The following is a 23,886-nucleotide window of genomic DNA, read 5'->3' as shown; positions in this document are numbered from 1 at the left end:
ACTTTAGAAAAAAAAAATTAAGGACACTAAAACAAACCTTGACAATTAACAATAATACATTTCTCTGACAAACGTTGAATAAAATATATAAAACAAGTGTCCGAAAGTCTTTATATTCCAAAACGATCCCGGTGTTGCTTCTCACACTGGACTTTAGCTCAGCTAGCATGAGAGGCTAACAACAGTGTAACTCGAGACGCCTGCTTACTACAGTAACGTTAAAACCAGGACTCGTCTTGACTCCAAACAGGATAAATATTAAACACTATCAATACAGATGAGCAAACTCGTTCATCACTTATGCTGTGGTACGATTGTCACGTAATGCTCCCGTTTAAATACACTATGTGAGTCCTTCAGACACACCAAGAACGTCCCGCCCCCCAACCAATCATATGCTTGGAAAAGTGATGGCCCGTCATAAAGACCAATCAGTCAACAAGTTAGATAGCCCCTACGGAACCTCTCCCTCCGCTGTATAGCTCCGAGATGAGGTTCCTCGTTTCTCGGTGCCGTTTTAGCAGGACATTGTCGCACATTTTCCACTTTACATGTTTCTTACCCTTTTCAGCACATCGTATCCAAAAAGTTGAAAAAAGTATTTAATTCGCCTCTGTCCTCAGCCGGTTCCATAATATTTTGCATTAGAAGATGCAATTCAACATTTGACCAGTAGGGGAATCAGTAATGTTATCTCTACGGGTGCAACTCTTGCGCAATGTCTTAAAAACATGTAACCGGATAAGGACAGAGGCAAATTAAATACTTTTTTCAACTCGTTGGATAGATTTTATTGTGCGCTAGAACTTAAAACATCTGAGAGCATGGCAGAAAACCTTTACTTTTTGGATACGATGTGCAGAAAGGGGTAAGAAACATGTAAAGTGGAAAATGTGTGACAATGTTCTGCTAAAACGGCACCGAGAAACGAGGAACCTCATCTCGGAGCTATACAGCGGAGGGAGAGGTTCCGTCGGAGCTACAAGTTAGACTGATCTCTTAAAGTGGTACTAGCTTCTAAAGACCTGTTGACTTATTAAATTGCCTGCCTACTACTAAGGTTTTGAAATAGGCACATATTAACGCTGGGGAAATTACCCAGGGGTTACAAACATAATAATTTTTATTGAGCAAAAAAGGTAGGAAGAATATAATGTGTCATGAAGTTAGCCCGGAATGGCTGATGTACAATTTACGGTACAGTTCTGTGTAATTATATGTAAAGTAACTTGAAGTAAGTGGAAATAACATGAAATAAAAGCCTAATAAAGAACACATTTGTTCTAACGAAACCCTTACAGTAGACTAATAGTAGCCTAACATCACATCGTGTAGTAGTTGCGGGGTTCTTATTAGGCTTTGTTAGGTCTTATTGGGCTTTGTTAGGTCTTATTAGGCTTTGTTAGCCTCTAGGAATTATGTTCCATAATTAAAGTATAACTGTGTTTGTTTCTGTCTGCAGAGAACACCATTTCTAATAACACCTTTTGTTACGTTTCATTCAATTTCTAATTAGAACATAATTAAGGGATAATAGTGGAAAATAAGGGTATAACAACGTTTGTTTCTTTCTAATAAAAAAACATTATTGCTAATAAGAAACACATTATTTGTAATAACGGCTTATAATGTCAAATTAGTGTACCGTAAATTGTGCTGCGACCTAATTTTTTTATATACTTCACTGTACCATCCAAAGTCAAGTATTTGATTGTACTCATATCTCATATCTACCAGCTCAGTGGCCTTGTGGCTAGAGCATCGGTTCTCAAAGTGGGGTCCGGGGACCCCCAGGGGTCCTTGGGGGGGTTACCAGGGGGTCCCCAGCTAAATTGGTTACAATTAGTTACTAAATTAGTGTCACAATCATTTTAACCATTATGTTATACTTTGGCTATTCAAAAACAGCAGATACAGTGTACATGATCATATAGCCCTGGTTCAGAGCGTTAGTGAGTTCCCTCTAACGCCCTGGAAGACCCCTCGCTCTGCGCATGTACAAGGAATTCCACTGCCCTGCAAGCGCTCAAGAGTAGTGAAAATAAACAAAACCATTTAGCTACTCACCGAAGCAAAGGCTGTTTTGTGTTGTTGAAAGTCTATTCTCCGCACTGGGGAGCCTCTCAGCACCCCACCTACTCTGTAAAATACACTTTTTGGGCAGAAAATAAAATATGTCAGCGAGACGGAAATAAAATGTATTTACTCCACAGTGCCCTCTACAGATCTGGAGGATTTGAACTTACCATTAACCAAAATCTGTAGAGAGCACTGTGGAGTAAATAAAAATAATTTCCGTCTCGCTGACATATTTTATTTTCTGCCCAAAAAGTGTATTTTACAGAGTAGGTGGGGTGCTGAGAGGCTCCCCAGTGCGGAGAATAGACTTTCAACAACACAAAACAGCCTTTGCTTCGGTGAGTAGCGAAATGGTTTTGTTTATTTTCACTACTCTCTCAGAGCGCTCTCAGGGCAGTGGAATTCCTTGTACATGCGCAGAGCGAGGGGTCTTCCAGGGCGTTAGAGGGAACTCACTAACGCTCTGAACCAGGGCTAATGATCATAGAGCTTGTATACTGTATTTTTTAAAGCGAACACATCTTTGCTTCTGGGGGTGACTGTCACAAAATATGAGATGGGGGGAGGGGTCCGCAGCCTAATATGTATCATTTTGGGGGTCCTTCACGTGAAAAAGTCTGAGAACGCCCCTAGAGTGTCCGCCCTGAGATTGGGAAGTTGGGGTTCGATCCCCCGGCCGGGTCATATACCAAAGACTATAAAAATAGGACCCAATGCCTCCCTGTTTGGCTCTCAGCATCTAGGGTTGGATTGGGGGTAAATCCCTGCAACGTACTAGCATCATGTCCAGAGGATGTACTTGTTCATCAAGCTGTCTCATGCTACAGAAACAGGAGATAGGCTCCTGCCCAATGGGCTACATGGCTCGGCAAGGCTTACTTACTTATACCTCATATCTACATGAATGAATACCACAGAATGCCTGGATTACAATTGTGAGCATCTCTATTCAATTCAATTGTATTAAAGTGTCAAATCACAACAAGTTGTCTTAAGACACTGTACATGTAGATTAGAGACCCGACATTGTCCCACCCTGAGTAAGTAATTTTGCGATAGTGACAACGAAGAACTCCCGCGGAGTTCTTCGTTGCCACTATCGCAAAATTACAATGTCGTGTCTCTGCTCTACATGTACAGTGTCTTAAGACAACCAGGCTCTAGGGTGGAGGTCATCTGCCTCGACTGTGTCTGGGGGGAAAGAAGAGAGGGAGAGGGAGAGAGGGAGATACAAGTAGTAGCAATAACAATTATAGTAAATATAATAGTGTAAGATAATGTATATATACAGATAGTGTATATATACAACGCGTCGCATCGAGCTTGTAGATCTGCTATTTTCAAACATTTTAGTACTTTTACTTTTGGTACTGTAGTGTCTTAAAGTCCTATTCTTTTAGGCGCTACATGTTTGCCTATGGCCAGGTATTAAGTTCAGATGTGCGCTCTATAAAAAACTGAATTCCAAACCATAAAGTTGAGTTTAACAAAGGGGGTGATTTATTCTCCGTCACTGTCAGCATACAAAGCATAGATATAACTTAAATGCAAGGGAATACAGCCAAACAGTCCTCTCAAACACAGTTCTCTGGAGCACAGTGACTCAGTGACGTCATCAAAAAAGTGAATCAACAGAAATCGTATAAATGGCTCTAACACACCAGCCCCTAATTTCTACTGGTGGAGAAAACAGAGCAATTAAAACAAAATTCACAAAGAGCCATAGAAACCAAAATTAAAATACAAAAAACCTTTCAGGTTATACTCAGGCAATATTCACAATTGCAAATCCAAAAAAACGCAGATTTTAGTTTGGGCACTTTTCTCAATCCACTTTTGTTATTTGTTCTCCCTTCAGTCTAGTTAGATTTGTCATCTTTTTCTGATTAAGACTTTATTCCTTTAAAAGTCTCCTTTTTTCCCTTAAAAAAGGAGGATTGATGAGTCAGAGACCTGTTTTAGCTCCTCATGTGTTTTCTGCTTTGAGCCTTTTCTTTCTTGAGCTCTGCCATCGTCCTTTCTTTCTCCTACTTTGGGTTTTTGCTGCTGCCTTCTTGGCGGAGGGCTTTTTGGCCTTCTTTGGCTTTTTAGCCATGGCAGGTCTTTTGTGCTCTTCTGCGTTGAGTGGCTCTTGCACCACCCTGTTCAGCTCGGGCTTCTTCCCAATAGTGATTCTTCCTTCTGGCTTCTTTTCACAGAGGAAGAGAGCACCTCACCAGCTGGTGGGTCATTTGTATCACCTTGATCTTTGACCTCACTGACAGCCGGTGCCCTCTGTTTCTTCCTCTTCTTCCTTTTGGTGGTAGTCGAGTCTGCTGCTGGTTCAATGTACTGGCTAATGACTGTGTGATTAGCAGTAACTGTGGGGCAACCACTCCCACTATGCAGGTCCTTACCCTGTAAAGGACCATTGATTATCCACCCCAGTAGGGTTCTGACAACATAGGGTCCCTCCCCATGGCTGTTAATCACCTCCCTCGGTTCCATTAACTTGGAGGTATTGGTACCGATTAACAGGCCACTTATCCAGCTCCTCTTCACTGATCAGGTTGTCAGTAGACACAGGCATTTCCTTTTGGGTGAACACGTCAGGAAGTTTGAAGAATAGCTTAATACTAAATTCAGATTCTTGCAGGCCATTCACCATGCAGCTAGGTACCGTCTTACTATGACCCATGGTGCACTAATTGATTTGGTGCTTTGGCCTTCCGTGTTCAATTTGTTCGCCAGCTGTTCCGAACAGAAAGTACCTGTGCTCCCTGGATCCAGAAAAGCATACGTCTTGATAATTTTGCTGCCTTTTGAGAACTTCACTTGTACAGGCAAGATGGGAAGTATGCCGTTGTTGCCAGCCCCTGTATGGCCACAGGTGGAAGTTGTAATGCAACAATCCGAGATTATTGTTGGCACTTCGGTATCTTGAAGGCTGCTCTCCACCTCCCTTCTCTCCATATGTAGCACACTGGGGTGTGTTTTGTTGCAGTGTGAGCAAGTAATGCGCCTGTCGCAATACCTGCTCATATGCCCTGTGCACAGGCAACCGAAACACCTTCTCTTGGTGGGCCTTCTTGGCCAGTTGTGGGCATTGGTCCAATACATGCCCACGTGTACAATACAGACAGTTGCTATGAAACTTACTTTGGTGTATCTCTGTTCTAGATTCATCAGTAACTGCCACATGAGTTGCAAAACTGTTTTTGTACTGTGACTTTATTTGAGGTTGAGTTTTTTGTTTAATTTCTCCTTTAACCAGAGGAGTGTCTTGGATGTCACCAAAGACGTGATCGGAAGTAATTTTGACCTGTTGTTCAATAAACTTCACAATGTCTGTGAAGCGAGCTCTTCTCTTTTGCTTGTCAACGATGTCGCAAGCTTTACCTCTCCACTGTTCCCTGAGCTTGTATGGGAGTTTCTGTATGAGAGCTTTCATGTTAGTCGGAAATGCTGTCATGGGGCTCAATAATAACCTCATCAACATTTTCACCGTCATTGGTGGCAACAAAACACTCATTAGCATTTTCACCGTTGCCGGCGGCAACAAACCCTCATTATCAACCTCATCATTGCCATCATCATCATTGTCATCAGCATCATCAAAATCACCATCATCCTCATCATCAGGGGAACCTTGTACCTTGCATGTAAACCTGCCTTCATTCACTGCATCGATAAACCCATCAAAATTCAACATTTTTGCATCGTACCATGTTTGGTGTTTCTTTGCTTCAGCCTCAGGCAACAAACCCATTGAAGTACCATGAACCTTTTTTGAGAAATGTATCATTTGCCTCATTTGTATTTCGCTCTTTAAACAAGGCAATAATTTCTTCCTTCATTTTTAAAAGTTTATTCAGTTTAGCCTTTCGCTCCTTCTCCAAACCATCTATTTTCTCCAACAACGCTTTGGGTGTCATTTTTACCGTGCGTTTCCCCAAAGCCCCATCCCCACCAACCTCAAGTTCCACCTCTTCATCCGCGCAAGTTTGCGCCTCTGTAACAATTTTGGGTCAGTGACCCCCAAAAACGTAAAATTATTCCAATGTTTTCACATTTTCTTCAACATTTTTCAAACTTTTTCAAAAATAGCCGATCTACAAGCTCACGCGTGTGACGCGGTGTGAGCTTGTAGATCGACAATTTTTTGATAGACAAAGCATAGAAATAGGGCTGCTATAATACTCGCAAATGTTGCTGGGGACCCCAAGGAACACCTTGGAGGACACCCATGCCCCAACTTTGAGAAACCATTGACTTAAATTGCTCTGAGGGAAAAAGAAAAAAAAACAGGGAAAAAACAACAACAGAAGTAAGTGCTGGCGGGCCGGCTCACTTTGGGTCCTTAAAGAGCATCAAACAGAGATTTGAAAACAGGTCGGGAGCTCTGCCGACGTTCAAAGTTCAAAGGGATCAAATAAGAGCTCCGACCGACCCCCCCGTCCCCCGTCCCCCCACAGATTTTTCAGTCCCTAAAAATGTCAATATAAACAGTGGAATGTCAACATAAACAGTGGAACAAAACCAAAATAAATAAATATTTATAAATAAAAAAATGTGTTTTTTTTTTTTTTTACAAAAGAATGCCCCCAAAAACTGAAACACGAGAACTAAAAACCCTCCCATTCTGCTGAAGTCATATATTTGGATGTGACTGCACAGAGTGCCGCGCTATGAGTTTGTAGATCTGCTATTTTTGAATAGCCCAAAGAAATCAAAAAATGACATGCAGATGCGTCCCCGGTCTTAAAGGGTTAAGAGAGGAAATGGGACAGAATTGTAATCCCCAGGATGAAAGCTGTACTCCTGGCTAGTTGGACATATAAATGGTTGGGAGGGGCAGTTCTGAGCTGGCCCCTCATTAGCAGTTTGCTTTTGTTTCTGCGACAATCCTTCCTGCCCAAGGTTCTTGATCACCATTCACCGCAGTGTGGACGTGGCCAGTGGACAGTGGTGGAAAAAGTACTAAAAGTATCAATACTGCAAAATGTAAATACTCTGTTACAAGTAATGTATGTTTTGTAATAATAATCTAAATCTACAAAGTAACTAGTAACTAAAGTTTTCAAATAAATGTAGTGGAGTAAAAGTACAATAAGATGTTGGCTTTACACACGGGAGACCAGGGTTCAAATCCCCAGCGTTACACATGCACATTGTCTTCACAGAACTATATTACAGTACAATGTTTTGCTTAAACAATTTATTTTAACCCATTAAGACCTGAGGCCGATTCTACAAATGCCTTCTGAATCAGCAGTTCTCACACTTTTCAAAAGTGTTCAAAAATAGCAGATGTACAAGCTGCGAACTTGTAGGTCTGCTATTTTTGAATAGCCAACGCTAAAATCTAAAATGACACAGACACTTTCCGGTTTTAAAGGGAACAGAAAAACATGAAGTGTCTCTGGGATACAGCATCCTGTTGAATTGACCATGAGCAAGGCATCGTACCCGCCATTGCTCATTAACATTGAAGTAAATGAAGTTGCTCTAGAGTGTCCAACTTGTCCTTTAAATCTTCAGAAAGACAAAAAGAAGCACATATTCACGTAGACACTGGAGGTATTTTAAGTACATCGGTACAAGTCAATCCTTCAACCCAAGATGTTTAGAGAAGTATGGGTCGATCTCACAGAAAATCTTTATCATGATTGAACTTGCAGCAGATCCTTTGTTCATCACTGCATCGATGACAAAACGTGCCGTATCACTTTTCACCTGCATTGCGTTGGCCTCTTCCAGCTCAGAGTAGTTTAACACCTTCTCGTCCAAAAGTTTGTCGAGGATAATTTTGAGACTGCCTTGAGAAATACCTTTGATGAAGCTGCTCCGCAGAGCAAACAGTCTCTCTTCTGGACGATTCTGTGTGTGATGAAAATAGAAAACAGAACTCTGTAAGAATCATCATCAGGTTTTGATGAATCTACTTCACGTCTTTGTTGTTGTTATCGCAAAAGAATAATCCTGTTGGCTCCATTTTATGGTTGAACCGTAGAGCTTCTGTGTTTTAAATCTCTCCAGAGGATCATTGTCAAAAGAAGAGGTCCATTAAAATACAACTTTTCTTTTCTAGTCATAGTCAGCAGCAAGCATCTTTGACAGGTTCACCAATAACATACTGTGTTTTACTAGCAGAATAAAGTGGGTAGTACACTATAAATGTCATGGTGTATTGTATGTTTCTATACTATAAATATCATGGTGTATTGGATGTTTCTATACTATAAATGTCATGGTGTATTGGATATTTCTATACTATAAATATCATGGTGTATTGGATGTTTCTATACTATAAATATCATGGTGTATTGGATGTTTCTATACTATAAATATCATGGTGTATTGGATGTTTCTATACTATAAATATCATGGTGTATTGGATGTTTCTATACTATAAATATCATGGTGTATTGGATGTTTCTATACTATAAATATCATGGTGTATTGGATGTTTCTATTCTATAAATGTCATGGTGTATAGAGCACCGAAGTCCTGACGTGACTCGTTCATCCCCAGGTTTGCGGAAGTAATTTCTCTATGGAGAATAACATTGGGTCATCTTAGAATCGTCTCATATAAGAATTGTGGTCCAAAAATAAACACCGCGTGTCGGCGTTATTGTCAGGGAGGGGGTTCTGTATCGTTTATGATAGTCAGTCACTTATATTTGATACAGTCTGTTTCTGGCGAAAATGTAACTAATTCGGCGGAAGTAACATTAGCGTTTTCTCACCGTCAGTTGATGCTTCATATCCATAAGAGTCAACACGCCGGGGTCATGTGTTTATTTTTGGAACACAGTTCTTATTTGACGCGATATTCAATACGTCTATGGGATTCAGAACGGGGGTGGAAAACTGCGAACCAGGTAGACAAACAAAGGATGTGTAAATGACGTCAGACTTCGGTGGTCTATTGGATGTTTCTATACTATAAATGTCATGGTGTATTGGGTCTTTCACTCACAGAATACAGTGGGTAGTACAATATTAAGTAAGTAAGTCGGAGAGCTCGGGAGACTATCCCTGTTTCAATGCACTAGACCTCTGGGAAATAGATTACTGATGTGGAACACCACACCTATAGCTCACAGTACTTACAACAACACCTACCATCAGCACTCAGTATTTACAACAACACCTACCATCAGCACTCAGTATTTACAACAACACCTACCATCAGCACTCAGTATTTACAACAACACCTACCATCAGCACTCAGTATTTACAACAACACCTACCATCAGCACTCAGTATTTACAACAACACCTACCATCAGCACTCAGTATTTACAACAACACCTACCATCAGCACTCAGTATTTACAACAACACCTACCATCAGCACTCAGTATTTACAACAACACCTACCATCAGCTCCCAGTACTTACCGCAAAACTTGCCACACCCAAGCACTGCTACTCATGCTGAGTCGGGATCAAACCCATGACCTTGTGATCGGCGTGAGCGTGAGCTCTACCAACTGAGCTACCCGGACACCAGTATACTATTACTATTCCATTAATGGAAAAAGTGATTGATGGCATAATCGCTGAGAACATAATGTATATAGTACAGCCCTATAGTTTCTATAAGACCATCCAGGTACACATACCTGTTCCTGACCCATAGAGGGCATGCTGGGTGAAGACTCTAAAGACAAGGAGGTGACACTGATCTGGCTGCTGGTCAACATGGAGACGTTGTAGAGATTGTTGAGGAGAGAGACAATAGAAGATGAGGAGATGAGGACAGTTCATTTTGTGATTGAATACTTTATTAGTCAGAAATGTAAACATCACGTGGTACAGTCAGACATTAAGGCTAAAAGGATAACACAGAACTTCCGATGAATGTTTCCCAGCTAAACAGCTGTTCACACCAAGCACCACAACTATAACAATTAATATGCCATTTAAAAAAACGTCCTAACTGAAGTGGATGGCAGACACAATAATAATAATATTAATAATAATAACATATTTAATCATTTTTTCACAAATCTCAAAGTGCTACAGGGTTTAAAAACAAGTCATAGAAACCACAAAGGCAAAAAAAAAAACCTAAGACCCTACTAGAGGTAAAAAGTTGATTAAAAGTAAAACCAAGGCATGGGGGGGGGGGACTAGATAAGGAAAAGGATAAAACTAAGAAAAACCTTTGTTAGAAAGGTATAGGTTTTTAGTCCACACACACCTATAAGGACAATGATAGCCATGAATAATATCATTTGTATCACTTTCTGAGCAATTGTATGAAGGATAGAACCTCTGCCAGTCAGACTGCAGACTGTGAGCAGTGCATTTGTTTATGGAACGTTTCTGATAATTGACTCTTAGTGACTTTATTCTCACCTGTTGCCTCCCACGTTGCCCTGTTGACAGCCAATCACATCAGGGGAGCCCTGGCCCTGCTGCATTATGGGGGATTGGGGGGGGAGCAGGGGGCTCATACCTGCAGTGGAGAGACAGAGAGCAGTCAGCCAGGCTGAGGTACCGCTCACTTTACTGAATGCTATCAAGACTCCTCACAAGACTGCCATCTTGTGAGGTTTGAGAGGGGAGGAGAAGGGTCTGGTGGAGGGTGGTGGCGAGGCCAGGCCTGTACTGGTACCGTAGCTGGTGCTGTACTGGTACCTGTACTGGTACCTGTGCTGGTACTGTACTGGTACCTGTACTGGTACCGTAGCGGTACCTGTACCAGTGTTTCCGTTAGCCGGTATTTACCGGCCATTGACCGATAAAATGTTTAATTGGACGTTATTTATTAAACATCACCGGCCACCGTGGCCGATTGGGAAAATGCTGATATTAGGCTATTTTATCATTAAAGCCTATTATTAATATTATTATTTGGATAAAGTAGTACAACATCAAATCATAATCATTTAAAGTTTTTATCATGATCTGACTTAATGTCAGTGTGGTTTAATTCCCAGCCTGCTGCTCCTGTGTCGCACCGTGGCTGCAGTTATCCGGTAGAGCAGCCTGTTCGTCGTACGATGGTGTCGCGCGTTGAAAGTATCAGACCTACAAGCTCACAACTGGGTGCAACGCACCGCGTTGTGAGCTTGTATGTCTGCTATGTTCGATACGCAACAACACCATCATACGGCGAAGCACAAATTAAGCTTTACACAGCTGTCTGCCACCTTCTAATCAGCACTGTGTACGGGTGGTTCGCTCGGGTGTTATGGTAAACAGAACCGGGGTCCCGAAGTGATAGAATATGAACCAAGCCGCCCAATTGCCGATAATAAAACACAGGGACCCGAACTCGTATGGGTCGTGGATATACAAGCAAGCACAGTGACTGTCTCAGTCTGCAATGGATAAAGTGGCAAAAGTTGATGAAACATTGCAGGCAACTGAGGCAAGTAATCAACCTTCCTTGCACCATCATTCAAGTATATACCATTAACAAAACAAAACAAAAGCTGTAGGTTTTGCATATTAAGGTTGAATGAGATGTAAAGCCCAAAACATATTAATTTGTTTATACTGTGCGACGGCGTCGCACAGCAGTTCACTCGCAGCCACTTTATTCAGTTTATTTTTTGGCAAGCAACATCTCAGCATGATGGAGTCATAGAGTTAAAAATGGATGTAGATAGATATTATTTAGTTACTATAAAAACAGGAACAGATTGCATCTGTAATAAAGTGGAAAGAAGGGCAGCGCAGTGCTGTAATGATCAGTTGGGTGCACGTATCAGCAAAAATGCATGTGACCTTAATTATACTATGGCCGATAAATTAATTCTTTGGCCGGTAAAATATAATCCTGTCGGCCAAGGTGGCCGGCCCAAAAATTGCCTAGCGGAAACCCTGACCTGTACTGGTACTGTACTGGTACTGTACTGGTACCGTAGCTGGTACTGTACGGGTACCTGTACGGGTACCTGTACTGGTACCTGTACTGGTACCGTAGCTGGGCGGGAAGGGGAACTGCTGGGGGTTGGCCTGGTGAATGCAGGGGTTGCTCATACCTCCGGCGGCCATGTTGAGGCCATGAGCCTGCGAGGCCATGCTCCTCTGCTGCTGCACCTGCTGCATCAGCTGCTCTGCCTGCTGTCTCAGGTAGTTAAGAGTCATCATGTCCACCTGAAGCTGAGTCAGCATCTTGCTGAAGGTCCTCTGGACGAGGGCACAGGGCAGGAGGTGACGGCGGAGATGAAGAAGAAAGACCAGACAGAGAAAAATGTTTATCCATTTGAGCACACGTCTAAACTTCATTCCTGGCCGTCGGCAACCAGTAGTGCCTAAAGTATAGGACTTTGACACTACATAACCTTTTTCCTCCTTTTGATCAGGATGTAAAAGACACCCATCTCCCAGACTCCGTCCCCAGTCAGAGTTCAGAGTTTGAATGGATGAATTTGAGAATTGTTATTAAATGTAGTTTGAATACGTACGTCTTTTTCTAGCAACTGGGAGTCCTCCGGATTCAAGACTACAGAGGAATAGACAGGAGTGCTGCTAGCTGGAGACAAGAGCAAAGAAGGGCAAAGATGGAGTGAGACATGACATTGTCGCCTCGGAAAACAAGGAAGTGTTGTTCAAATAGAATACATTTTCGGTTATTGCGTCGTCTATTTCTCACGTGGGGTTGTGATTAAGCCATGATATTAAGTATCAATATCATTGATATGTTAAGATATAAAACGAAAGAAAGATTATTTTTTTTAACAGAAAATGTTTTCCTGTTTCTTACATTTTGAAGAAGAAGAAGGCATGAGCCAAACATTCCTCCACTGTAGGTCTTTTCTCTGGGTCTCCATTGATCATCCACTCAATGAGATCCTTGGCAACCACATCCTGAACATGGTCCAGGTTGTACTTTCCATCCAAAATGTTGACTTCACATCTAGGGCCTTTGCCAAATGGATGGTGTCCTCCAGACAGGATGTAATAGATCAACATCCCAGCCACCTTTAGAATGAATGTAAACATTTAGTGACAGTAGCCTACTGTATGTGTTGGAGTCATTGATTCAATTGTTCTGATGCAGAATATTCTCTCCCATTATTTGAACACTAAGGGTAGGTACACACTGTAGGATATTTGGTCCGATTATGCTGTTCTGGCGATTGCCGGCATTAAACCCCCAATCTGACGCAGATCGGGCTTTGATCGGCGACATATTGCTCGCTGTGTGTGAAAGGCTCTGCGAGAGGATCTACCCGCGATAATAGCGCTCGGCGATGCGTTCCCGAGTGTTTCTAGATATCTAGCAGGTTTGACATTTGGCTCTGTCGCCGACTGGACATCAGACAGTATCATACAGTATGAACAGGGTTGCGATCACTGTGCGAGGAGATCCGCGCGACAGCCAATGAGAGCACATTACAGCCACCATGCAGGGCTAGGGGAGGGTCACTGGACAAACAGCAACAAACAGACCTGACCGCAAAAAAATCAGCAGAATGAGAGAGTGCGCGAGCGTGCTAGAGAAGGGCTGTTTAATTGAGAGGAATTGCACAGAGAGAGAGAGAGAGAGATTGAGACACACAAACACACACAAACTGTGTGTGTGTGTGTGTGTGTGTGTGTGCGCGTGTGTGTGTGTGTGTGTGTGTGTGTGTGTGTGCGTGTGCTTGCGTGCGTGCGTGCGCAGAGTGTGTCTGAACAGTGTTGCCAGATTTTGCGAGAGAAATAAGCAACAAGGTCTATGAAAACAAGCCCAACGAAAGCAAATAGGCCACATGAGCACTTTAAACCTATATACAAATACATCGGATATTTGAAAATAGCCGATCTACAAGCTCACAACGTGTCACAGCTATTTTCAAAGAAAAGTCTTGAAAAAAATAGAAAATTGTGGAATATTTTCCAAATCCGCACAAATCTTGTATGAGGATCTATATGGCACAACATATTTTCAGAAGGGGGGGGGGGTCTGCGGACAAATACATGATATATGTTATTTAAACCACTGGTTTAAACAACATTAGGAAACCAGGCCAAATAAGCAACTACACAAATAAGCCCAAAAAAACGCAACCCGCAACAGCCAATATTTACAAGCAACTCTACAGAAAACAAGCCCAAAGTCGCTTATAATAAGCGGACATGGCAGCACTGTTTCTGAGTTGCATTGCGCACTTTTAAGCTGGTTGACTTGTTTAAGAGAGAGAGAGATAGACACATACAAAGAAATAGAGAATTAATTATTTAATGTCAATCAATAGCGCCCTGTCTCGGTCTCGCACATCACGGGAGCCTTATTGCACGTTTTCATGAGACATCAGTTAAAATGAATTGGAATAAAAACAAATTTACGTCTAGATAGCATACTAGTGAACTATATCCTACAGTGTGTTATCCCTTGTCGGCGATCAATCTATAGTGTGAAAACCACAACGATATATGACAGCAGATTTCAACAAATAGACTCCTGTAGCGTGAAATGCTTAACGACCAGATGACTCCCCGACCACTTTAAAAGTCCTACAGTGTGTACCTGCCCTAACACAAGCTTAAAGTTGTACAATGCAGATTCACAAATAACGATTTTTAGCAACCTCTGCTGGTCACTACCGTCACTGCATACAATTTCCGTAGTCCTCGATTACCCAGAATTCCATTTGTTTTCACCGGAAGCGTTTCAAAAAGCGTTATTTTAATTGTTTTATACTATCTGCGGATCGTTTCTCTTAGCCAGTGGAGCATTAGTTACCATGAGCTGTGCTTTCTTTTTCTGTTCTTTTTCGATCTTCCAATCCTACATTCTCTTAAAATCAGCGTGAGGTTCCTTTTTGTTATTAGCGCGGTAGTTCCTGGCCAAACAGGAAACCGTTGCGGTAGTTCCTGGCCAAACAGGAAACCAGTGCATTTCCGCCTCCGTTTTCCGGCCAGATGACGTCATTTTCCCGGGAAAGTCCCCCCCGACACCGTTCAATAGAAAATATATAAATAAAAGGCTTCCGGGGGTGAAATTCATGGAGTGGGTGTTGTGAAACTTTTGCCACTCACAAAAGATATACAATTTAACTTTAGTTTTGTTGAAAAAGTTACCTAGTATTACTTTAATACCACTACTGAGTGGTATTAAGGCTCTGAATTAGTCTTGGGTGTGTTTAGGGTGTTACATTAATTAAAGCAATCATAGTGTCTATTCTCATTCCCTTTAACAGAAACTGCATTTCAGCGAGACGCACTTGGTATTTAGATAAGAAGTTGGAGGAGAAGCAAACAATGTTCTGTTCTGTATATATATATATATATATATATATATATATATATATATATATATATATATATATATATACACACTGACACTGTATATGTCGGATATCTCCATTTTTCAACTTTCTTTTTTAAATTTGTATAAACCAGTGCTATTGAACACCCTTTACGTCTGTATGTGGGTTTTACAAATATTGAACCAATGAAAAGTATTAAAAAGCGTGTCTGACAAAACTCAGTTGGATCCTTAAACTGTCGTTCAAACCACCAAACTAATCTCCACATTAATGGTCAAAAAGCATTACCAATGAAGACATTCTGGGGCTTGATGTCCCGGTGGAGAATTGGAGGATTCTGAGAATGAAGTATCTTTAAACTTTTAAGAACTTGCTTTACAAGCGGCTTTCTCTTCAGTTCAGAGTCTGATAAATTCTCGATGTATTCTTCCAGTGTGTATTCACATAACTGAAGAACAAGGTATCCGTAGTTCTCATCCTCGACGAAGCCCAGATATCGTACAATCGAAGGATCATCAAGCTCTGGAAGACTCAAAAAGATTTCCTCGTTCTGCAGCACCTCATAGTTGGACTTAGACATTCTCTTCACTGCCACTTCAGTGCCATCATCTCTTAACCCCAAGAACACCTCAGTTCCTTCACTACCCTTTGCTATGCGGAATAGTTTATCATTCACAAACTCAAAACTTCCAACTTTGACAACTTTGTCAGCGTACGCAAGCTTCTCTAACTGTTGCCTCCACCTTTCACTTATTGGATGCCATTTCCGTCGTGGGGGTGATGATGGATGCATTTCTTTGCTTCAGAACAGCTATGGAGACACAAAATGTAAATTCAATATAGATAGAATTATTTTCATTTTTTATATTTTTTTACAAAATCACATGTACAAGTGAATATCTGATTCTGCACAGATTTGATTTTGGACCTTTTTATGGAAACATGAGAATGCAGGTATATGAATGAGAATGATTTGAGACTTTTTTGGGGTTAATGTGAGGCTGTCAAGTAGTTACAACATGTAGGAATGCTGGTTGCAACAATGCCCTCCAATATACACCACGATGCGGGTCCATGGCCAAATACATGAAAATGTTTCATTCACTGCAATACTAAACCATTATATACTATCTAACATTATTGTTATACTATATACTATATATTATATACTATGTTACACTATTATATGTATTATTATTGTTACTGGTACTACTTGTAGTTTGCTTGCATCTCCATCTGTCTCCCCCCCCCCCTCCCCCCCTCTCTCTCTCTGACAGTCGAGAAAGATGGCCGCAGACAGTCTGGGTCTGTCTGCGGTTTCTTCTAGTTAAGGGAGATTTTTTCGTTGCCACTTTAACACAAATTGCTCAGGGTCTATACTCTACGTGTAAAGTGTCTTGAGACAACTTGTTGTGATTTGGCATTATACAACTGAATGAAAAAAATCACTGATTATATGAATGAAACTTGAAAAAGTGTAAGAATTTTGTCACAAAATCAAACCAAAGCGTACTTACGTACCAGTGTACTTACAGTATCAGCTGTAGTCAGTGATGAAACAAATTCTGTTTCCTGTCCGTTTTTGGTTCATTCAACAGCAGCCAGTCGGTCAACTTTGCATCTCAAACTAAACAACACTTCTGCTGAGAAAACAACTACAACCTTGAGTAAGTGGAACTCATAGAACTAAATGGTGAAAATAACTGGACTTTCTTTACAGTGGATAGAAATGAGCTCTTCTTTTAGTGCAACCTTGATGCGGTGCTTCCTCCTTTGAACTTACTTTCATCTTTTTCTTTCTCTTTCCAGGAGGCTGTATAGAGATGTATAACTCTGTTAAACACTGCCGTATGGAGATGTATAACTCTGTGTAAAACACCGTTGTATGGAGATGTATAACTCTGTTAAACACCGTCGTATGGAGATGTATAACTCTCTGTAAAACACCTTTGAGAAGTGAAGTTGAGTCTTCCTCCCCCCCCCCCCCTGTTTACATTTCTAATAAAGTATTCAATCAATCAATGTTACATTCTGTCTCTACAGCTTTGTCAACAGGGTGATATTTTATAAAGTTATATAAAGATTTTTACACATGATGCCAGTCTTCAGAGCAACACACACGCACACGCAACCCCCCCCCCCCCCCCCCCCACCACCCGTCCGGATTTCCTTTAGCTGCTTTGCGGCTCACTCAGAGACGTATACAGTCAGTCGTGTGATTAACTGCAGAGAAAAACCACAACACTCTGTCACGGTCTCAGTATGAGGGGCCTTCCATATGACACGTGTTCTGTGAAGCACATATACCAGAGAAAAACCACAAAAAGACACACACACACACACAATTTCAAGAAGTCTGAGATATGAGATATGTATACATCATATTTGTGTACTGTAAACTTCATTGAAGCTTTAATATCCCTCATGGTGTTTTATAACTACTCATATAATTGTATTACTATTATTACCACTTTACTATATAGACAGTTCATTGTTTTGTTTATTTGCATATTGTCCACTCTGCATCTATTATACATCCATCCGTCCGTCCGTCCATCTGTCACTAGAAGCAGGTCATGATCCTTCTCAAGGTTTCTTACATGTCTTTTGCTGTCCAGGGTTTTTTCTTGTGTGTCAAACGACATGAAAGCAGTAACTACTAAACCTGTAACTGCAATTTGTTCTTGTTCTCTGAGAATCAGCACTCCTGGTCGTGGTCATGAACGTGGTCTGCATAGTGAGAGACGCGAGACGTGAGACAGCGTCTGACAGCTGCTCCTCCAAAACCGACCACCTTTTACCCTTACTTTTTAATGTCATGTTAGTCTGCTGCTATTATACGCATTTATTTTAGTAGTATAAATGACCTATGCGGTCGGATGTACAGATTATCATTTCTGTCTTTTTCTCACGGCCTGCCTCGTTCTGGAAGGCTACCGGCGTTAGCCATGCCGGTTTAGTTTGACAGCTAGCCTACAGGCGCTGGCTGACAGCTAGCCTGTCAGCCATCCAGCACAGCACCGCAGGGATCCTTACAACCCCGCCAGCGAGGAGAAATCACCGAAACATACAGGCAACCTCAACGCATTAGGCCCAGTCTCTGGGCCTTGCCGGTGAGTTTCGTTCTGGTTGGGACCTGATGTGCCATATATGCTTTGTGTCTACTCTTCGTTGTGGGCTACCGTGGTGTAGCCCTCGCGGGTACGTTTCCTGAACTGCTTCACTGTCTGACTGCCTACGCCCCTACCTGTCATCAACTCCCGACTGTGCATTACTGTTACACCCTTTACTGGCCATAGCTTTTTCTTTTTCCCCAGCACAATCACCACCATGCCTCCACTTACCGGATCATCCAACTGCGTTGACTGCCATCGCCTATCCCAACGAATAGCTGAACTGGAGGGCAGGATCACAATTCTTCACAAAATTAAAGATGACGAGCTTTTCTTCGACTCCCTGGTTCCCGAGGCCGTCTCCCCAGCCCTTGAAATGGACTCGACTGACCCCGATGTGATCGTTGGCCCCGCCGTGCCATCACAAACAACGGCCGACCTGGACGTTACTGTCCCCGCTCCACGAGACCACTGGGCCCGCACGGGAGCTAAGCCCAAAGCCCGACCCCTGTCTTGCTCCACTCCCGGTCCATGGTCAGTTGTCCAAACAAAAAAAGGGAAACAATCATACTCCTGTCGCAACAAATCGGGTCTTGTTCCCCCGATCACCACCAGCAACAGCTATGTTTTGCTGGGCGAGCAGGTTTTCCCCATGCTCCCTGAGCAAATCTCTCCCCCTGTCCCTGATGAAATAGCCTCTCCACTCGCTCCGGTCATCGTTCACCGCCCTGAGGAGCACCCTCCATCCCCGCACCTCGGCTCCTTGCTGGCTCCTGCGCCGACACGGACCACCAGCGGGACGGGGGTTAAGCCTACTTCTGTTCGGCGTAAAATGCTGATGTCTGCCGTAAATAGACAGTCCGGGGGTCTCCCCCCGCTCCATCCACCAAATGCACCCCCCCCGGCCCCACCAATCAGTCCTCACGCCGAGCCGTCTGTCCCCCCCTGCTCCAGCATAGAGGCTCTGGCTTCACCTGTATCCTCTCAGCCCCCCCGGCCACTTTTCAACCCAACCACTCTGCTCATTGGTGACAGTGTGATTAAACGGGTCCGATACTTTAATGCATCCACGGTTTGCCTTCCTGGTGCCACGGTAAATTCACTATCCAAAGCTCTCCAAAATCTGTTTCCGTCCCTTCCACCTTCCATCAAATGCATCATAGTACACGTTGGGACTAACGACACTGCTCGTCGCAAATCGGAGATGCTAAAAGAAAGTTTTTTACACCTCATCGATCTCCTACGAAGCTGTGGAGTCTCGTTCCTCCTCTCTGGCCCCATCGCGACCTTTGGTCGTAGCGATGAACAATTCAGCCGCCTCGTCAGTTTGAATGCTTGGCTCCAACACACCTGCAGTTCTTTCGATATCGGCTACATCGACAACTTTAATTTATTTTGGGAACGTCCCTCTTTCTTTCACAGAGACGGTCTACACCCGAGTAGACGAGGAAGCCACGCTCTGGCGAATAATATTGCTGTTGGCCGCCTCCTCCTCGCACCCTATCTAACCACAACAACAACACTGCCCACTCCGGATGGGTCCCCCACTGATTGACGTCCCCCCGGTCCCGGCTTCAACAGTTCCGCCCTCTCACACAGCCTATTTTCCAACGGGCTTGGACCTATACTTTCACTCAAGTTAATGTCCATTCCAACCCAACCTGTCCCTATTTCTGACGCCATATCCCCCCCCTCCACATCACCCCCCCGCCCCCTTAATAATATGCCATTCCCTATTTCAATAATAATCAGTAATAGACACTTCAACTCGCCATCTGCACCCAGCCATCACACCAGACGCGGTGTTGAACACGCCCACCTGCGCTATTTGCGCCGTGCTGTGCCTGTGTCCTCTCCAAGCATTAATACAACCCTCAATATGGTCTTATTAAATATCCATTCGCTTAGAAATAAAACTTTTATTATGAAAGACTTTTTTACCTCCCACAATTTGGACCTTATGTTCCTAACAGAAACCTGGCTTGACCCTGGTGAGTGTACAGCATTTTTTGAACTTCTCCCTGCTGACTGCACTTTTTTCAGTTCCCCTCGTACTACTGGCTCTGGTGGGGGTCTAGCATCAGTGTTCAAGTCCAATTTACACTGCCAACTGATCCAGGATTCCACCAGCTACTCTAGTTTTGAGCTCCAACAGTTTCAGTTGAATCTGTCCTCACCTGTATTCTGTGCAGTGATCTACCGCCCCCCACAGTTTAACGCAGCTTTTATTCAGGATTTTGGCAATTTTCTATCCATAATTATGATTAATTATGACTATGTTTTAATTTCGGGTGATCTGAATGTGCACGCATGCTGCCCGTCTAAGCCACTAGTCAAGGACTTTTTTAACCTTTTAGACTCTTTTAACCTAACTCAGTCAGTGGCCGGCCCAACGCATGATCTGGGCCATACTTTAGACCTGATTATTTCCCATGGACTATCCATCTCTGTCAGTGATATCTGCTCTTCAATTAGGATATCAGACCATTTCCCAATTTTATTTTCGGTCTCAGTCCCCTGTTTTCCACTCAAACCCTGTGCCCCTGCTCGCCGTCAGCGTGTCATAACTTCCACAACTGCCTCCCAGTTTTCCCTCAATTTTAACCATTCTCCCCCTTACTCTTCCGACAGCACTCATAACGCTGAGGAATTATATCGCCTCTTTGTTGTCACATGCTCCTCAATATTGGATTCCGTTGCTCCTTTTAAATCAAAGACAAAAAGCACTAAAGCACTTTCAGAGCCCTGGCTCAATAGCTCCACTCGCTCTCTCAGAGGCGCCTGCCGGCGTGCTGAGAGAAGATGCAAGAAGGATAGGCTTCATATCTCGGTTGAAATCCTACGTGGCTGTCTCTTTGACTACCAGAATGCAGTCAAATTGGCCAACTATATTTCTGCACTAATCTCCAAAAATAGCCATAAACCCCAGGTTCTTTTTAATGTTCTCAACTCCATCATCAATCCCCGTGAGCCCTCTCCTGTTGTGCCTTCACTCGCCCTTTGTGAAGATTTTCTCACCTTCTTCACTGCTAAAATCACCACCCTCAGGTCAGCTCACACCCCTACTGCCTTTACGCCCCCCCCCTTATCTCCTCCTATTGCCACCTTCAGCCAATTTGACCCTGTTTCTCTAGCCCAACTCGCCGAAGTCATCTCGCACCTGCGCCCTACAAATAGCCCCGCTGATAGTATTCCCTCCAGTCTCCTCAAGGACGCGTTTGACACTGTTGGCCCGAGTATCTTGTTGCTCTTCAATACCTGCCTCTGCACAGGCTCAGTCCCAGCTGCTTTCAAACAAGCCGTGGTGCAGCCTCTCCTCAAAAAGGCTACTTTAGACCCCCTCTCCCTTTCCAATTTTAGGCCAATATCACAACTCCCGTTTCTTTCCAAAGCCCTGGAAAAGGTAGTCTACCTCCAACTGCAAGCTTTTTTAACCACTCATGGCATTCATGATACATTTCAGTCCGGCTTCAGACCTGGACATAGTACAGAAACTGCACTCCTAAGAGTCCTCAATGACATACGCCTTATCACAGACATAGGCTGCCCTGCAGCCCTGGTACTCCTCGATCTGTCAGCTGCTTTCGACACAGTGGATCACCGGATCCTGCTGTCTAGATTGGAGCACCACGTTGGCATTTCTGGTACTGCCCTACTATGGTTCAGGTCTTACCTTACCGACCGTAGTTTTAAAGTTAGACTAGGCGATTTTAACTCTAGTGTGGCCCCTCTAACCTGCGGCGTCCCTCAGGGTTCCATCCTTGGTCCCATCCTCTTTCTGCTCTATATGCTCCCATTAGGCTCACTCATTAAGCAACACAATCTATCATTTCATTTCTATGCAGATGACATTCAGCTCTATTTACCGTTAAATATGACCAGCACAGACCCCGCCCAGCCACTGTTAAAATGCCTCTCTGATATAAAATCCTGGATGAACACAAACTTTCTCACTCTGAATGAAAGCAAGACCGAAGTCATCATCTTCGACAATAACCCTAGCTCACCCATCACCCCACTCGGCCCCCTCAGTGATAATATCCGTTCCTCAGTTAAGAGCCTTGGTGTCACCTTCGACAATAAACTCAAATTCAACAAGCATATTAGCTCCGTGGTCAAGGCTAGCTTTTTTCAGCTTAGGCTTCTAGCCAGGGCAAAGGCCTATCTACCCCGTATCGACCTCGAGCGAGTCGTCCACGCGTTTATTTTAACTAGATTAGACTACTGTAATGCTCTCTATGTAGGCATTGATCAGTCCGCTATCCGGCGTCTTCAGCTTGTGCAAAATGCCGCCGCCCGCCTCCTCACCAACACCAATAGGCGTGACCATATCACCCCAGTCCTCGCCTCCCTCCACTGGCTCCCTGTCCACTTCAGAATTGATTTTAAGATTTTAGTGTTTGTTTTTAAAGCCCAAAATGACCTGTCTCCTCCATATCTAGCTCAATTGATCATTCCTTACGCCCCAACAAGAGCCCTGAGATCGGCCAATCAGTCTCTCCTGGTTGTGCCTGACACACACTTCAGGACCAGAGGAGCTCGTGCGTTCGCCGTGGCCGGTCCCAATCTCTGGAACGCCCTGCCTCTCCATGTTCGCACTGCTCGGTCTTTGACGGCCTTCAAGTCCCTACTAAAGACTCATTTTTACTCTATTGCTTTTAATTCTATTTAATTCATTGCCTGTCTATGCTACTATGCTCTGTACTGTGAAGCACTTTGGTTCGACCTGTCGATGTAAATGTGCTATATAAATAAAGTTTGATTTGATTTGATTTGATTTGGTCTTGTGCGAGAACAAATGCAAGTTGAGGAAACCCTCAGTTCTGAACTGAACAAAATACGCAAAATAACAAACTGTCATTACACCTTGATGAAACAGAATCCATTCTTTTGGGGTCCATTCAGTAATGTAAATGCAAATGATTTCAAGGTCAGAGTTTACGATATAGTAATCTCAAGCAAAGAAGAGGTTACCTATTTGGGCTGATATTCTAGACAACAAACTGACTAGTCTGCCATGTTTTAATCTGCTGTAGTTTTTAAACCTGAACTAGAAAACAAAGTACGGAATGGGCTTAGGGTTTCATACCTTTAAACGTGGGTCTGTAAAGTTGTAAAGTCCTTTGAGACTGCACCAGTGATTAAAAACTCTACAAACAAACTGGATCTTGTAAAATAAATCAATAAATTTGGTAGCCTATAGATTAGTAGAGCATTGTAAGGGAATTATTTTAGGCAAAATATTAAAAGTTTAAAATCAAATTAGTTTATAACTTAAGTAGGTCATAAATGTTTCAACATACGTAGGTCTTTGTGGACAGGTGGAGGTTGTAAAATGCTGTTTTCACAGAACAAAAAAAAGTGTGAAAATACACCGTGAGTGAGGTTATAACAGTGAACACACTGTGTTGTGACAGTGTCAGTGGAGTGTGTAGTTTATTATATTATTATATTATTATATAGTTTAGTGGTACAGAGGCCTTCTGGTAAGCAGA

At 42.9% G+C, this 23,886-nt stretch overlaps 1 protein-coding gene across 1 annotated transcript in view; it reads right to left on the bottom strand.

Moving 5' to 3' along the window:
• Positions 1-3,212: 3,212 nt before the first annotated feature.
• LOC308073693 (uncharacterized protein) overlaps positions 3,213-23,886 on the bottom strand; it is a 285,484-nt gene continuing 264,810 nt past the window's right edge. Inside the window, exons 2-7 of the mRNA XM_080412764.1 lie at positions 12,788-13,005; positions 12,489-12,556; positions 12,063-12,210; positions 10,429-10,528; positions 9,690-9,759; positions 3,213-7,938 (exon numbers count right to left, since the gene is read on the bottom strand). Of these exons, the coding sequence (XP_080268890.1) occupies positions 7,663-7,938; positions 9,690-9,759; positions 10,429-10,528; positions 12,063-12,210; positions 12,489-12,556; positions 12,788-12,854 (729 nt within the window). The 5' untranslated portion in view covers positions 12,855-13,005 and the 3' untranslated portion in view covers positions 3,213-7,662. The remainder of the gene's footprint in view (positions 7,939-9,689; positions 9,760-10,428; positions 10,529-12,062; positions 12,211-12,488; positions 12,557-12,787; positions 13,006-23,886) is intronic.

This window comes from Gymnoscopelus braueri (genome assembly GCF_963280865.1).
Source record: "Gymnoscopelus braueri genome assembly, chromosome: 18".
Classification (NCBI taxonomy): domain Eukaryota; kingdom Metazoa; phylum Chordata; class Actinopteri; order Myctophiformes; family Myctophidae; genus Gymnoscopelus; species Gymnoscopelus braueri.
This window is presented reverse-complemented; position numbering and strand designations above follow the sequence as displayed.